Raw genomic sequence first — 17,010 nt, 5'->3', positions numbered from 1 at the left:
AAATTAGCTTTAGTGAAATAAAGATATCCTTGACATGCTGCAACCTACAGGCTTTGTATGAAGTTTGCAAAGTCTAGGGACTGAGGCTCGGCAGGCTTGCCTCGTCTGAATTTCTACTGGCTTGTACTTTGTTTTAACTTAGCTTAGCTGTAATAGCAATCTTTTTCTTCTGAGCGGGTGGTTCCGGCTAATTTGTTTAATTTCCATTTATCACTGCTTCATATAACCCTGGTTTTACACAGACTGTACTCTATGCAAAATCAGGTATTTGTCACCAACATACTGATGCAATATAAAGAAATGCAAGCCTGATATGACAGCAGAGACCTTGAGAAGTGCAGCCAAAGGATGCTGTGTAGAAACGCACAGCCACGGGATGATGAGAGATGGGGCAGAGACTTGGTCCTGGAGACTCCACAGCCACAAACAACTCACAAGTGGTCAAATAAAGAAATACAGACCTGAAGGTGTCACCCATGAAAACCAGTTTTGTCCATAGACCATGTATCAAAGACACGTAAAAATGCATCAGAGGTAACGTGGAGTTACACAATGGAAAAAGGGGAGCATCTTGTGGTATGACTGACTTCATTACAGAGACATCTTTTGTTGCACAAATATGAGAGGTAAGCAATAGGTGTTTAATGGCAATTTCCCGTTATCCAGCAATCCTTCAGGAACAGGAGTCGATTTTTCTCTGTATCCTTCCTACTGTGAACCTACCAAAGACCACTGTGCCAAGCAGCTCATCTGCCTAGCCCCTCCCATGACACTTCTCTACATCAGTTAAACTCACTCCCTTTAAACCATCTCCTGCTGCAGAGCGTGTATGTGCCCCTTCTGCGCTTCCATAATATACAAAACACCACTAGCACAGTGACTTAGGGGAAGACTCAAGGCAACTGCCATGCTTTTCACACATGCTCCCCTGTGAAGAGACCCCAAACACAAAGGAGGTCTCAGTCCCAGGAGGCTGCACTGCATAAAATTTATCTGATTGACAGCCCTATGCATGGGCACAGACCATCTTCATCCTCTCCACTATCCAGCGTAGCATAATCAGGCCAACTATGCATAAAATAATTTAGACCAGAAAAAAAAATATCTATTTAAAACCTATTACTAATTTCCTTACAAGTTAACAGCGTTCACCTGGAAAAATCATCAAGAAAAACACGTTTTTGCATTCAAATGAAGAAAAGATCAGGCACACTACAGGGCTGGTCCCATATGTAGAAGCTGCTGTTTTCAGTGCTCTTCACCTTCTTAAGGATTCCTAAGGCTCTCCTGCTTACAACATTGTAACTGCCTCTCCCAGAAGGCAAAACAGTGCAATAAAAGAGAGGGCAGGGGTCCTCTGAGCATCTCATGGGCCACATCGCTTTCCATCAAGTAACCACCCTCCTGCAGTGACCATCCTTTGCTGACGTCTTGCTACAAGACACCAATTAATTTTACCAGTTATACACACATTCTTCCCAAATGAAAAGTGTTTTCCATTTTTTGCTCCCAACAATGTCTCAGGGAAGTCCCAGACTTTATCCTGTAGCCTAGATCTTGCTGCAAATAATATCCACAGCGAAGGCTCTATAGACATTTTTTTATAATGGTATTTTGCGGAAGTATGGTTGCCTTCCTCCTTTGGAAGAAAGGAGGCACGTGGTGACAGGATGTTACACTTGTATGCTTCTGCTTTAACTCCAATGCCCAAATTACAGCCAAACCTACAGGTGACGTTCACATCAACCTTCAAAGACGTTGTGTTTTAGGATCTGTATTTTCTCATGTGTGCAGCAATAGAAGCAGAAATCTCAGCGCTCCTCTTATTCTGGCCATAATAGTCCACAAAGTCACCATCTGGCCCAAGGAGGTACATTATTATTGTGTGATCCACCTGCAAGAGAGCATATCGTGGCTTGTTAAAAAAGATCACAGAATACCAGGTTGGAAGGGACCTCAAGGATCACCTGGTCCAACCTTTCCTGGCAAGGTCTACACAAGATGGCCCAGCACCCTGTCCAGCCAATCCACCACTTCCCTGGGGAGACTATTCCAGTGGCTGGGTGTTCTCGTTGTAAAATATTTCCTCAAGTGTCCAGTCAGAATCTCCCCAGGAGTAACTTGTACCCTGTTACCCCTCATCTTTTCCATGTGACTCCTTGTAAAAAGGGACTCTCCATTTTCTTTGTAGTCACCCATTAAATACTGGAATATCCTGCACATGTCTCAAAGTCAGCAGCAACAGCATCCTGTCCAGCCTTTGGTTCAGCTGTCTGACAAGACTTCTCACCAAGAAGCAAGATAAAAAAACCCCTCAGCATCACCTCGGTGACCTCTTCTTGTTTTACTCAAGAAAATAACTAAAGAAAACTAGTTGCGTACTTGGAATCCATGAAGGAATACTTTAAGCAGACAAGTCTTCAGGAAGCTGCTGGCACCTTTCCTGCAGCACAGACAAGGCTAGGGCAAACCTGCAGGCTAATGGTCCCTCCCCCTCACTTTTCCAAGTTTCCCTCTACTTCTCATGATGGTCCGTGACCCCCATAAGGTATTCAGGCTCCTGCTGTTGCTAACGTGATGTAAATCCAATATAAACAACAGCATTCCATTAAACCAAGTTGATCATCAGTGCAAACAATGGGACCAAGAGCATCACTGGGATACAGGAGCTGCACACAGAGGAGCCAGTGCAGAGGAAAAGAGATGTGCTGGGAGGGGGCCCCCTCTACTGTCCGAACTGAAATAACCCTTAAAAAAATGTTCAAAGTAACAATTGCATAAGCGTTCCAAGGTATTCTGATTTGATTTATATAAAAATTAGCTCCATGGCAAACTTATTTAGAATGTCACCAGAAGTACTGTCTGCATCTAACTGTGACAACATCTTTACAAGCAAAGACAGAGAATACTGAAAATGAAGGCCATGAATCTGTGATTGCTCAAGAGACTACATCATCTCACCGTCACTGGAGAGAAAGAGCTGAAACATACTTATACATAGAGAGTACAACTGTGTTTGAAATCAAGATACCACATAAACATGTCCAGTACCACAAGCTAAAAGGATGCATTAAACTTAATGGCATTTCTGACATTGAAAGAATGTTTCTCAAGATTTTACTAAGGCAGGTTTAATTCAAATATTTTACTCTAGTTTCAAATTTTCTAGTTTTTCAACTACTGAGTTGACACTTCCAGTGAAAACAAATTCTTGATCTCCCACTTTACACCCCTTTTAGTAATGTAGAGCAGTGCAGATCACTAGTGTGATTCCATCTTCTCTTTACTGAGCTTATGTGCTGCTCTTGCTGTTTATTTCTATGCACCACTTTTTTGTTCCACCAATCTTTTTGTCCACGTGGATAATTTACTTGCTGCAGTCAGGTGGTTTTAAAAAACAGATTAAGAATAGACAATACTGGATTAGACCCAAAGCAATCTGCCTCAGTATACAACCTCAAATAGTGGCCAAAAGTGGTTGCTTTAAAGAAGAGTATAAAACCAGCACCAAAAATATGCTATCTTCCTCTAGCACCTCTCAAACATTTTTAGCTCTCACGCTTCCTGAACTAGGTGAGATTTCTGTGCATTTCATAATCCTCAACAGCCTGGTTTTTGCAAAGACTGTCAACAGGTCTCTCTGTGGACTCCCATAAACTCCTACCATTTGCATCTGTAGCAAGGGATTCCACTTCCCACGTGCCCACTGCAAAAAGAACCATCACCACCTTTCCTTTTGAACCTGTTTTTAGTTTCCTCTGATGCCCTTAGTTACCAAAGATCATATAATGTGTATCCTCATTTGCTGTATCACTTGTACCTACTCTGTCAATCTGCTCAGGATGTGGCAGGTCAGGAAGGCCTTGGCAGCAGCTCTGAGCCCTATAACCAGTCCTATTTACTTCCAGGGAGAGGAAGATTTTGACTACCCGGTTTAGCCTCACTTAAACCTCAGTTTCCCCTTTCACACTATCACTCTATTTTGTTCCCACTCAGTTTAGCATTGTTATGCTCTCTCTACCAGGTCATTTACCACAGCAGGAAGATCTTCATAGTATCTGCAGGCAAACTTTGCATCATTCAAGTTTCTTGCCAGGAAGACCCCACCTCCTTGGTGTCAGTTTGGCAGGGAATAGGTATTACTTGTTTTACCTCTCATTTCCCCCTCTTCCTCTTGCCTTAATTTCCCACTCCATTTTCACTTCAGAGCACATAGAAAAAACAGCCAGACAAAAACATTACACAACAGAAAAAAGTTCAAATTACTGCCAGGCTTGCTAGCTCATATGCTAGTCTGTATGCAGGCTTGGGATGGTACATTTTTAGAATATGCTTCAGCGAGGTTCTGAGCTTGTAAGAGGGCACCTTGATTCTGACTGATACCTCTAAAATACAGCTTAACACATCAGTGCAACAGGCTCTGTCACGTATGACTTCAGCAGAGATTGCAAAGCTGCCTTCTGATTTTAAAATCTATATCCTGCTCTTAACCAAAGCCTTTCATTAGGCAAAAGCCCTACATTTACTTACTATGTAATCACTGTCTTCATCTTTGGGACCTTCGCTGTAATACACACGGTAAGCTTTGGCCACTTGGTCAATCTGTGCCCTGGTACCAGTCAATCCGATCAGCTTTGGAGAAAATTCTAGACAGAAAGAAGACATTTAGATAACTTAGTGAAAAGAATCCCATCAAGAGCCTCCTTTTCAGTGCTCTATATTACATGCTATAAGACATTGAGGAAGACGACAGTAATTAATACCTTTAACATATCTGGCAATGGCTTCTTCGTTGTCCCTCTCAGGATCAATAGTGATGAAGAGTGGAGTCAGATTAGGCAAAGATGGAATTCTATCTGTGACATTAACGATTATTATTTTTCTTAGAGAACCAAAAATCCTTCCTCACCTCCCTTCAAACAAGCTCACACCCAAGCTACTGTAACATCAATCCAAGCCCACCCTAAGAGTCAAAAAAAGCCCATTTTGTGCAGCTTAATGCAAGTAATTTGTGAATGAAGCAAATGCTGTGAAATCCAAAGCTCTGTGCTCGTGCTGGGCACAGCTGCACCCCCAGCCTCTCAGCTGGAGGCCCTGCCCTGCTCAGGAGAGATGGCAAACTCGCTCTGATGCAGGAAATGCCATGGTGTGATGCACGTATCAAGCCACAATGGCAGATACAACAAAAGCATGTCCATAACGGTGAAGCAGGAGGATAGGTGAAGACACCATTCAGGCTCTTTCCCTCATGTTCCTGCCATAGCCTTCACTGTATTTTCTTCACTTTAGTCCACCCTCCCGCTTGCTTGCTTACTTTTACCCCTACTCCATAATGCTTCAGGGCCCGCAGGCTCAGAAAACCACCTCCATCACACAGCCTTCCCCCAACCTCCATTCCAAAGCACAGTCATTCTCAGAAGAGACCCTCACAGAGATCTGTTCTCAGAATGAATAAAAGAGAGGGGAAAAAACCCTAATACACGCCACAACTACTTCTTGGCAAAAATACAATGCAATGGCACCATTCCCTGTAACCTGCCACCACCACATTTTATTACCAAGAAGTTCCCCACTGCAGAAAAATCAGTGCTGTCATGCTCTCAATATCAGATCCTAGTGACGGGCAGATATGTATCACTTGGCAATTAATTCAACTACTCAATAGTAGTCAACACCATTTTTTTAAAAAGATCATCAATTATTACTATTTGTGACATTTCACCACAACAAACCTGGCCCTCCCATAAAAAGGACCACTATGCCAACCAAATTCCCATACCAATTTCATCTACCACTTCAATCATTTTCTCCAGTTCATCAGGACAGATGTCAGGGCAGTGTGTGAAGCCAAAGTAGATCAGCACCCACTGGCCAATGTAGTCCTTGCTGCTCCTGGGCTGCCCCTCGTGGCTGACGAGCGAGAAGGGCCCTCCTAGCAGCGGTTTCCCAATGCCTCGGTTTCGTTCCTTCTCCAGCGCTACAAAAAGAAAACAAGCAGGGGATCCAACACACCCACGCCACCACCCACGCTACCTCCCGGGGAGCCGCAGCAGCAGCCGCCGGGAGTCAGGCAGCCTTGCACAGTCGTGGCCCAGGGCACTGAAGTGCCAACATCTACCCATGCCCGTCGTACAGAATCCCAACGCAGACAAAACTTCCAAAAAGTATTCAGTTTGGGCAAAACTAAATTTATCTCTAAACTCCTTTGAAACTTAATGATCTCTCTCATTTTCATCTGATTGTATTTTAACAAAGAACAAGAAAAAAAGGGCAAGACAGAGACCTGGCATGGTGCAAAACAAAAACCCGCACCTTTTGCAAAAAACACACCCTGAAAGCTGTGACCGCTCTGACCTCCAACGTGATGAATGGGAAAATGAGACGCACGGGCAGCAGCTGCAGCAGGAACCGGGCTGTGTGGCCACGGGCCACCGCTCCGGCGGGCAAAGGTGCGGGTGGGAGTTTGCACCACTCAAGCACAAAGGCTTGGGGAACGGGTGACAACCCTCTGTGGCGCTTACGCACACACGGGCCCAAAGCAGCGATGGACGAAGCACAACATGGTGCAGCAGGACGCTGAGGTGGGACGAACAGCCCCCTACAGCCGCCCCACAGCCGCCCCCCTACAGCCGCCCCACAGTCCCCGAACAGACCCACACACACAGACCCCCTCACAGCCGCCCCACAGAAACCCCCCACAGCCGCCCCCCCTACAGCCGCCCCACAGTCCCCGTACAGACCCACACACACAGACACACACACCCCCCACAGCTGCCCCCCAGCCGCCCCCCCTCACACAGACGCCCCCCCTCACACAGACGGCCCCCCCTCACACAGACACCCCCCCCCACACAGACCCCCCCCACACACAGACCCCCCCCCCCCACACACAGACCCCCCCCCCCACACACAGACCCCCCCCCCCCACACACAGACCCCCCCCCTCACACACAGACCCCCCCCCCTCACACACAGACCCCCCCCCCTCACACACAGACCCCCCCCCCTCACACACAGACCCCCCCCCTCACACACAGACCCCCCCCCTCACACAGACCCCCCCCCCTCACACAGACCCCCCCCCTCACACAGACCCCCCCCCCTCACACAGACCCCCCCCCCCTCACACAGACCCCCCCCCCTCACACAGACCCCCCCCCTCACACAGACCCCCCCCCCCCTCACACAGACGGCCCCCCCTCACACAGACGGCCCCCCCTCACACAGACGGCCCCCCCTCACACAGACGGCCCCCCCTCACACAGACGGCCCCCCCTCACACAGACGGCCCGCGGGAACAGCCCGGCCCGGCCGCACTCACCCTCCTCCTTCCACCGCTTCGCCTTCTTCATGGCGGCCAGCAGCCCCCCGCACAGCACGGCGGTGGCCGCCAGCGACCGCCACGACACCAGCTGCCGGGGAGAAGCCGTTAGTGCCCGAGGAGCGGGCCCCGGCCCGCCCCGCCGCCGCCAGCCGCCCGCTCCCCCCCGCGCTCACCCTCCTCTGCGCGCCTGGCCGGGGGCCGCCGCCTGGCGGGAGGCGGGAGAGCGGGCGGCGAGCGGGAACCGGCGGCCTCCCCAGCCCCGCGCCCGGCAGCCGCCAGCACCGCACCGCCCGGCCGCCCCGCAGCGCCGCCGCCGCCGCCATGTTGCCGCCCGCCCTTCCGGGGCCGCCTCTTCCGCCCCGCCCCGCCCGCGATGGCGGCGGCGCCGCCGCTCCTCTGCTTCGGGGTCATCGCCGACATCCAGTACGCGGACGCGGAGGACGGCTACGACTTCGGCGGGTGCCGGCGGCGGTATTACCGGCAGAGCCTCGGCCTGCTGCGGGACGCCGTGGAAGCGTGGGCCGCCGAGAGGCCGCCGCTCGCCTTCGTGCTGCAGCTGGGCGACAGCATCGACGGCCTCAACGCGCGGCACGGCGCGGCCGAGGCCGCCCTGGAGCGGGTGCTGGCGGTGCTGGGGCGGCTGCCGGTGCCGGTGCACCACGCCTGGGGCAACCACGAGCTCTACAACTTCAGCCGGGCCCGCCTAGCGCGCAGCGGCCTCTCGGCGGCGGTGGCCAGGCCGCCGGGCAGGGACTGCCAGGCCTGTCACTGCAGCCCGGCCGGGGACAACCAGGCCTGTCACTGCAGCCCAGTCGGGGACAACCAGGCCTGTCACTTCAGCCCGGCCGGGGACTGCCAGGCCTATCACTTCAGCCCGGCCGTGCGGGTCCGTGTTGTCGTGCTCGACGCCTACGACCTGAGCATCCTGGGCAGGGAGCCGGACAGCCCCCGGTACCAGGAGTCCCTGAGGCTGCTGCGGGAGAAGAACCCCAACGACAACCTCAACAGCCCTGCAGGTACCCCAGCATGGCCCTTGGCAGGCAGCTGAACCCCAGCTCCCCGTGATGCCCGGGGGCCCAGCACGCACCCCGTCCCTGTCCACCTCCCTGCCACCCTGCTGCTGGCTGAGCACCACTCGGGGGGCTCCAGGTGGGCCTCCCCCCTACCTGCCATGCCACCCTGCTGCCTTTGGGATGGGCTGACATTGTGCTGTGCGCTCCGCAGCATCAGAACCAAAGGCAGTTGTTGGTGCAGAGTGTGGAGTGATGCCCACCCCACCCGACGCTGGGGGCAGGGGGACACCCAAGAGTGGAAATCCCATGCATGCAGTGTGACCAAAATACCCCCAAAACGCTGACAAATATTTTTTTCTTGGTTGTCCAAGGAAGCTGGACTTTTGATCAAAGAGATTTAAAAAAAAAAGTTATAAGACTAAACCATCTATGGTAATGTGACTTGCACAAGGCGAGCCAACATGGGAGCCACAAGAGGTGTATGCACCTATGCCTAACCTTCTTTTTCACTGCAGGACTCGAAGAACCTCAGTTTGTGGAGTTTAATGGAGGATTTAGCCAAGCCCAGCTGGACTGGTTCAATGAAGTCCTCAAGTTCTCTGATGAAAACCAAGAAAAAGTTGTAGTTATGGGTAGGTGGATATGGGGGATGTATGGCGATATATGCAAAAAAAGGTTACATAGCCAATGCGTATTAGCTCAGGAAAACATGTAGCAGCTTTGTTGCTGCACTGAGTTACACATGTAACCTGTGAAGTAGGAAAATAGTAATCATGACTCACAGTGGAGTGAGCTTTTGGTGTAGTTAGGTGTCTGAATTTCCGAGGAATGAATGCAGAGTTTGATTACAGTTAAAGTAACTCTCCTGCTTCTTTCCCTCTCAACTGCAGGTCATCTGCCCATTCACCCAGATGCTTCAGACAGAGTTTGCCTAGCCTGGAATTACAAAGATGCCCTTTCGGTCATCTACTCTCATCGGTGCGTGGTCTGCTTTCTTGCAGGGCACCTGCACGATGGTGGATATTGTTTAGACTCTCACGGAGTTCATCATCTAACTTTGGAGGGGGTTATTGAAACTCCACCAGAAAGCAATGCCTTTGGAACCATTTATGTCTACGAAGATAAAATGATACTAAAGGGAAGGGGCAGAATTTCAGGCAGAGTTATGCATTTCCGAAAATGGTAACAAAACACAAATCACTCTTCTTCAGGAAGTACTTGGACAAAAAAGCAGGGGATTCAGCTTCTTTGCTTGTAGAAACATGTGCATGGCTGATCCTTATAGCTTTAACGGAAACTTTTCTCCTGGATACAGAATTTTAGGAATTATATTTCTGTAAAAAAGCAGACCTAGTTTCTTTGTGGAGAACAGAGGCGGCCAGCAGCTGTATTTGAAATAAATATACGTGAATGCAGAATATTGACTTGAAACACCCAATCCTGACCTTACTGTGACTTTCACAGCAAGTATTACTTTACGTGAAAAAATGCAAGCCATATTATGAATATTGTCCAATAAAGCCCCTTTTTTATATCAGTCAGAATTAAAGCATGCAGAATTGTAGCTGCCCAGCCGCATTTCAATATTTTTTTGTTGTTTAACATCATAGTCAGTAATGTCTCGTGTCTGGCAGAATTAGTCCACCCTGTAGCCTAATGCAGTCATTTTAACATTGCTTTAAAAGACTGAAGTAATCCTTAAGAAAAGCTAAGCCCAAGGAAAAACGAGACCATCTGTGCTACATTGCATAATGCTGCAGATACACCCGCTAGGATCTATGTGTGCACAGCTGTATTAGCCTGTAGCAGTACTGAGTGAAGAAGCCCTGACATGGAAGGATCTAAAGCATCTTGCTGTGCTGCATCTGGACCCGTCTGTCTCCCGGCTAGCTTGTGTGTCCAGTGTATTTACCTTCCTTCTCCAGGATTAGTAGCAGTGGAACACGCTTACTGTTGCTGGGCTGCTGTGTGTAATTCTGTGAGAAGTGGAGTTGTGATACTGACCACATCTGCTGGTGGCAGTCTTGAGTACTCATCTCGCAGAACGATGATGTAAGATACAGAAGCTTTCACTGAGTTTTCTTTAGAAAAAATAGTGTTTATTACTCTAAAGCCAGAAATTTTCAGTTAAAGATAATAGCAAAAATACTTCTTCAAATATATTCTACATATGATTTTAACATAGGAACATAAATACAGACTGCTCAGTTTTTCAGTTAGTCTCAATGGTCTATCCAGGCAGACATCGGAGAGTTTTATGGCTGTAAATAGTCATGTATTGCAACAAAGTGTTTGCTTTGCTTTCCCCTTACATTAGACAACAGTAGCTTTCCTGAAGTATGAGGTGGTTGGAGAGTGATCCAGGGATGCCATTGAATATACCGTTTGAACACACAGTAGTTCAATGGTGTTTTGAAAATGTGTGAAGCAGCCAGCTGAAGAACAGTTCCCGTAGAAAAATTTTTCCACTCAGATTTGACAGTGTTCCTCAATTTTTTAAACAAATCTCAGACTGCACTGCTGGAAGCAGCTAGGCATTCTTGGGTTCTATCAAACTGATAGTAACCTTTCATTAAGAACCAAAAGCAAAGGCAGGTAAGGTCAGAATATTTATTCTGTACTTTCTCTCACCCAATTAAATCACCGTTTTACAGTGTGTTGGCCAAGACGCTCGCATCTCTTTGTTCACATAAATGTACAGCCATGAAACAAAGGGAAAGAGGGTGACCACGATTGCAATGATCAAGCGAACTCCACCCAGTGGACTCCTATGAAGAAGCAAATACAAAAGAGCTAGTTCAAATCAGTCAGCTTTGAAACATTCACACCTGGCTGTGGTTGGAAGGACAGCAGAGAGCCTTTGACCATTTAAATGTAGCTTCTGTGGATGCATCACCAGTCTTGTACTGGAGAGGCACCACCTGCCAGCAGAAAAAAACTTTTCTGCCACCTCAGGCTACATAACCAGGTTAAAAAAAAAAAAAAAAAAAAAAAAAGAAAAAAAGCACACCTAGTTTTCCCAGAGCATCTGTGATGTTTTCTCAGGCAAAGGTAACTGTTTGGCAGTCTGGGATTCTTCATGCTCCCAGCTAATGGGAATTTAGGAAAACTGCTGTAGCACAGTCCTCTGAAGAGGCTGGAGGGGAAAAGTGTGGAGCCACTGCAGCCAGGCAACCACCCAGAGCCTTCTGCCAGCTCTGCCTGTATCACCTGCTGGCTCCAGTGGTGGACACAGCAGACACCAGTATAGAGACCCTCACTGGAAAGTTCTGTAAATTGAGAGCAGTGGCAAAAACGGCTTTGCAGTTCATTAGCAGTTGTGGCCAACACTCACTAGCCAGTTCCACAGAAAGGGCACACTGTCCTTACGCAAAGGAAGAAGGTCCCCTGCCCATTATGGCAGAGGGAGCAGAAAAAATCTTTTCTGTAGCTTTACCTTCCCCCCACCGACTTTTATTTATGCAAGATCCTCCAGGCTGTAGCAGCAGCTACTACTGCTTAGGTATCTGAGAAGGTTCAGACAGTGACATAAGCAGAAAAACAAGCAGGCGAAATCGACTAAGTGTTTTCAAGAAGCTAGTCACTAAATGTAAACATATGAATGGATTAAAAGAAAAAAGGAAACAAAACTTACTTTGCTGAACTGCGACAAAGACTCATCCATACTGTAATAATCACCAGACCAAACAACTCTCTAAAAAGCCAAACAAAAAACAGATCAGAAAATAATATAAGCAGGTGTTTACTTTTAAAAAATAGAAATTTTGTCTCTGAAACAGTAGTGTCTGCTTCCTTGGAGAAGTTCAGTACATTTTACTAGGATTAGCATTATAAAGGCATTTACAGTGAGTAGCTTTGCTTCCCACCACAAGCCTACAAACACATGTGACCTAGCTATACAGCTGCAGAAATTTCTGCTTCCACCTTTTGTTCCATTCCTAAACTTGTATTCCACAGCACGTTTCCCTCAGTAACACAGAGCAAAGCAGCATCTCAGTATTCCAGACCGTCTACAGCCCCAGGAGCTGCCAGGACTTCACCTCAATACTGTGCAAGCACCTACTTCAGGCAACTGAATGTCCAGGTGATAAATCCTCTCTCCGCCTCACAATCCCTGACAGTTCAGAGGACTCACGCAGTCCATGCCAGATAACATGCATACGGTGTCACCTTGAGTTTTTAAAATGTTAATTCCCATTCCTACAGCTCCAGCAAGAGAACACAAAGCTATTTCACTGTACTAGTGCTGTGGTCTTTGAAAGCCTGTACTGCCCCCGATTAAATCTCACTGCCACCAATCAGGCAAGTAATCCCGACTGTTCACTCTCTCCTCCCTTTGTCCAACAAAGTGCTGGTCTGGAGCACTGTGGTCCCTCCTTAATTTGATTCCCCTGGACCAACAGCACTTACTGCAACAGCCCAGCAAATAAAGTTTAGCAAAGTGACCAGCAGAAGGTGGCCTGGCATGCTGAATGCATGCAGGAGAAAATAGAAATGACTTCTTACCTGCCTTCCTCTTCGTGCAAAATATTTCCTTGAGTGTAAGCAAACAAAGAGCAAGCCAAAGCAATGGTTCCAACAATGCAACAAGCAGAATGAAGGTCACAGAGGCTCCTCCAAACACCATGATCTGAGAAAAAAACCTGCAATGTAGCATGAAGTAAACCCTGTATATCAAAAAGCAACTGAGCTGCTAAAAAAGATGCCTCCATCAAACATACACTTCTTAGGCAGGAAGATGGAATTAATACCAGCATCTTTCATGACCAGGGAAATCTGCTAAAAAGTGCTGTTGAAAATAAACACTAGAGGTCTTGGTGCTTGCTTTCCCAGGAATGCAACTTCTTGGCAGCAGCACCCCAACGAAAATGGTTTCCTATTCTATCTAGCAAACAAAACAGGCTCCAGCATTCAACATGCATGGAAATAAATCACAAGGCAGATTACAAATCAAAGTTCTCTTAAGCAGGAGGAAGGTCCTTCCCAGAGCACACAGCCATAACCAGATGCTCAGCATGACCCCAGGGGACCTGAAGAGGCCAGGGGAGCAAGCCTCAGATTCCCAACAGCTGGCAGGGGTACAGGTGACCACCATCCTTCAGGGAGCATCTTCCCTCACTCTCCGTGATAAACCTCTGCCTGAGGTTTTCCCTGTGATGATGAGCAACACTGATGACATCTTTGCCTGGGGACTGACATTTTTGAACAGAAATATAGATGATGTGCAATGTCTGAATGGGCCCACAGATTCTTGTGGTTTTTCCATGTCCATTCGCATGGGCTTAAGGGGGAAAAGCAACACAGGCGGTTCTCGCTGATCTCAGCAATGTCAGCAGCAAAAAATGTAAAGTTAAAAGTAGTCTTTTCTGGGCACTGACTCCTCCACGCAAGCATTAAAGATGATGAACTGCCAAAATTCAAGAGTTCAGCATGACCCAATGTTGTAATTGATTCCCCATTTGGCTGAACTTACTGCAGCTCAGCAGAGGCAGAATCTGGGTCTTCCACAGACCTGAATGGCAAATGTCCCTTGGTGAATGTCCAGTTATACAATAGTCGTGCTATTTTAGTGTTTATTTTCCACAGATCTTGGCACAAGTAACAAAAACCTACTTGCAAGTTTAACATGCAGATTCTCTTGGCCAGCCAAATGCCGTAACGTTGAAGCTACACCTATCGCACAAATAAACCTCCCCTGAAGTGTGCAAGGCCACTGGCAACCAACAGTCATGGGTTCTGGCTCTATGAATGCTTCCACTTTATATGCTTAAGGTAGCCAGAATGCTGAGAGATTGCAATGACAGGTGTGATCTGTGACAACAGCATACATTCTTGAAGATTTTATTTTTTGGCATAAGCATGGTTTTGGTTTATTCAGAGTTAGTATTCATTCAGAAAAGATACAGTCACTGCGTGTATAGAAAATGTTGGTATTTTAAAATTATTTCTACTGGGTGAAACTACAAAAAAATGAAGGTGAAACTACAAAAAAATGAAGTTTTCTGGAGTCCTGGACCAAATCTTATCCAACTGATTCTCTCAACATGGGGAATGGTATTAGTTCCCTTAGTGTACGCCCTTGGAAATTCAGCCACTGCACGGAAGCCTCTGAACGCTCCCATCACTGCCCGTGTGCTCCATGGGGTGGTAGCTGCAATGCTAGATAATGAGATCTGCAGCTCTTTCAAAGGACTGTGCAGAGCTCAGCTGCTATTCTATGAGGTAGATAAGCAAACCTGCAGATTTACAACAAGTAAACAGAGTGAATTACTGCACTAATGTCAACAGCAGAGCCGGGTTCAGAGCATGCTCCCAGGCTTGTGCTCTACTCCAGCTCTAAGCACAGGGACTGGGGTGCAAAGGCCAGACCATCCCAGCCACAGGCCTCTCCGCAGGGCACCCCGATTGTCTGCAGCACACCCTACCACGAGCACTAAACCAATGACCAGCTTTTGCAGGAGAAGGTTCCGCAGCTTTTTGCCCTCAAAAGGTAGCAGCACATGTTTCCACATGGCCTGATCTTGATCTGTGATTCAATTAAAAAAAACAAAAACAAAAACAAAAAACTTTTGGGGGCCAAATTTGAGCAGACACTGTTTTGCACACCAATATCATACCTGTTATGGAGGGGTTAATGCTGACAAGCAGCGTCAGGGCAGCTGGCACTAAGTACACAGCCTGTTAATGAAACATAAACCTACTCTGTAGCAAAACTTAGCAAGGTAAGGAAGCACGAGCAGGGGTCCATGCCAAGGCTTCCCCCCTTCCCCAGGCAACGTGCAGCCCACCTGCCATCCCTCTCCTCCGGTGCGCCCTGGCACTGCCAGGGCTCATGTTCGCCATCACCACCCAAACCCTGGACCACCAGCGGAGCGCCAGCCCTTCCTCCCCAGCCCCAGGGTCACCGCTGCCCAGCCATCCCGCTGCAGACCCCCCTGCACTGCACCCTGACCCCCCCGGAAAGCCGCTAGGGGACACCCCCGGGCCCCCCACCTGCGCCGGCGGCTCCCCCGGAGCGGGAGCTCCCTTTGCCACCGCAGCCCCGCCGCTGTCAGCCGGGTTCACCCACCCCAAGGGGCGCCCCGCGCCGCCAGTCCCGGCCCTGCCTGCGCCCGAGGAAGAGCTGCCGAAGCCGACCGGGGAGGGGGGATCCCCCTGGGGACCGAGGACGCCCAGCCGAGCTGGGGGGGCGGTCCAGCTGGTGGCGGCGGTGGGGACAGGCGGGTGCCCGGCCAGGATTCGAAGATCCTGGAAGCGCGGCGGGATTCCGGCCGGGGCGCTGCCTGGGGCGCCCGCTCGCTCCTCAGCTAAAGGCAGGGGGCCGGGGTCCCCTGGCGGCCCCCGGGGTCCCGCAGCGCGGCGCGGCCGGGACCCCCGCGGGACCGGGGCGGCGGGGGGGGGGGTGGCCGTACTCACCGTCCACAGCCCGGCGTCGGGGTCGTTCACCTGCAGCGGGAGGCGCACACTGAGACCCTGCAGCCGCCGCCCCAGCCGAGGCCGCGCTCCGCGGGGGGCGCCGGAGCGGGGGGCGCCGGAGCGGGGGGCGCCGGAGCGGGGGGCGCCGGAGCGGGGGGCGCCGGAGCGGGGGGTGCCGCTGCCCCCAGCCCGGGCGGCCCCGCCCTCACCTGCACGGCGGCCGCCAGCCCGAAGAAGGCGGCCATGAGGAGGTTGCAGAGCCGCCACAGCCGGTCCGCCATGGCCGGCACAGCCTCCGCCGCTGCCGGGGCGGGACGAGGCCACCGGGGCGGGTCCGGCAGGGCCCGGCCGCCCTCGCGAAGGGCCGGGCCGGGGGCTGCAGGGGCGGGCGGAGAGGCTCGCTGGTGGCGGCTGGTTGCTCGGGGCGGAAGGACAGCGGCTGCTGGTCGGGCCGGGGCCGCTGGAACGGCTGGGGCGCCTGCCCGTGGCGCCGGGGGAGCGCGTCCCTGCCGTTGCCGCTGGGCTCCAGCCCGGGCCCGCAGCCCGCCCGCCCCCGCGGCGAGCTGGTCCCGGCACGTCCCGGCCGCCCTCCGTTACGCTCTGACCCGGCGCTAGTGCACCTGCAGCCTTCGGTTCCGGGCAGGGTCCCCCGTGAGAAACACCGCGGAGGACCTGGTTCGGGATCCTGTGGATGGCAGCCAGGGGGGTCAGGGGTCCAGAGAATGTGGCCTTTGAGCAGGAGCGGGCCAAGAGGAAGCCAATTCCAGTAATAATGTGGAACTGTCTGTGGGGTGGCTGCAGAGGGGACAGGGCCACATGCTCCTTGCTGTTGTCAGATGATGTACCAAGTGGTGGTGGCTGCAAATGGTGGCCTGGGAGGTTTTGACTGGACGTTAGGGAAAGAACCTCTTCAGGAGGGTCATGCAGCCTGCAATGGGTGACCCAGACACGCTGTGTGATCTTCATCCTTGGAGATTTCCAAGAGAAAGCCATGGCTCGCCTGATCTGGTGGTGTGACAATCTTGCTTCAAGGGGGCTGTTGGACTAGAGACCTCCAGCTGTGCCTTCGTAGTGACACTTCCATGCTTCTGTGATAACTCACGTACCTGAAAGAGAATTAGATCCTTGTCTTGGTGAAGACATGTGAACAAACATGTACAGTCAAACTGGCAAGTCATTACACAAAAGTTTAAAGGCCTCTGCAGGGGCCCTGCCTGAGCTGCAGGAGCCCCCACCTGCAGCCCAGCCACAGCCTTG

General features: G+C 50.4%; 3 protein-coding genes across 3 annotated transcripts; 1 reads left to right on the top strand and 2 right to left on the bottom strand.

Moving 5' to 3' along the window:
* Positions 1-470: 470 nt before the first annotated feature.
* On the bottom strand, positions 471-7,678 carry LOC101917636 (protein SCO1 homolog, mitochondrial). Its single transcript, XM_055796206.1, has 6 exons — positions 7,498-7,678; positions 7,322-7,412; positions 5,780-5,977; positions 4,764-4,856; positions 4,531-4,646; positions 471-1,894 (listed from the first exon to the last, which is right to left on the bottom strand). Exons 1-6 carry the CDS (start codon positions 7,645-7,647, stop codon positions 1,766-1,768), a joined length of 777 nt encoding a protein of 258 aa, XP_055652181.1. The 5' UTR covers positions 7,648-7,678; the 3' UTR covers positions 471-1,765.
* ADPRM (ADP-ribose/CDP-alcohol diphosphatase, manganese dependent) lies at positions 7,665-10,993 on the top strand. Its single transcript, XM_027784878.2, has 3 exons — positions 7,665-8,340; positions 8,853-8,969; positions 9,228-10,993. The coding sequence occupies exons 1-3, from the start codon at positions 7,698-7,700 to the stop codon at positions 9,521-9,523; spliced, it is 1,056 nt and encodes a 351-aa protein (XP_027640679.2). The 5' UTR covers positions 7,665-7,697; the 3' UTR covers positions 9,524-10,993.
* On the bottom strand, positions 10,934-16,114 carry TMEM220 (transmembrane protein 220). The gene is made up of 6 exons (XM_055796207.1): positions 15,963-16,114; positions 15,754-15,783; positions 14,955-15,015; positions 12,844-12,967; positions 11,972-12,031; positions 10,934-11,105 (listed from the first exon to the last, which is right to left on the bottom strand). The coding sequence occupies exons 1-6, from the start codon at positions 16,032-16,034 to the stop codon at positions 10,973-10,975; spliced, it is 480 nt and encodes a 159-aa protein (XP_055652182.1). The 5' UTR covers positions 16,035-16,114; the 3' UTR covers positions 10,934-10,972.
* Between the last annotated feature and the right edge of the window lie 896 nt (positions 16,115-17,010).

Source organism: Falco peregrinus, chromosome 2 (assembly GCF_023634155.1).
Source record: "Falco peregrinus isolate bFalPer1 chromosome 2, bFalPer1.pri, whole genome shotgun sequence".
In the NCBI taxonomy this organism is placed as follows: Eukaryota; Metazoa; Chordata; class Aves; order Falconiformes; family Falconidae; genus Falco; species Falco peregrinus.
This window is presented reverse-complemented; position numbering and strand designations above follow the sequence as displayed.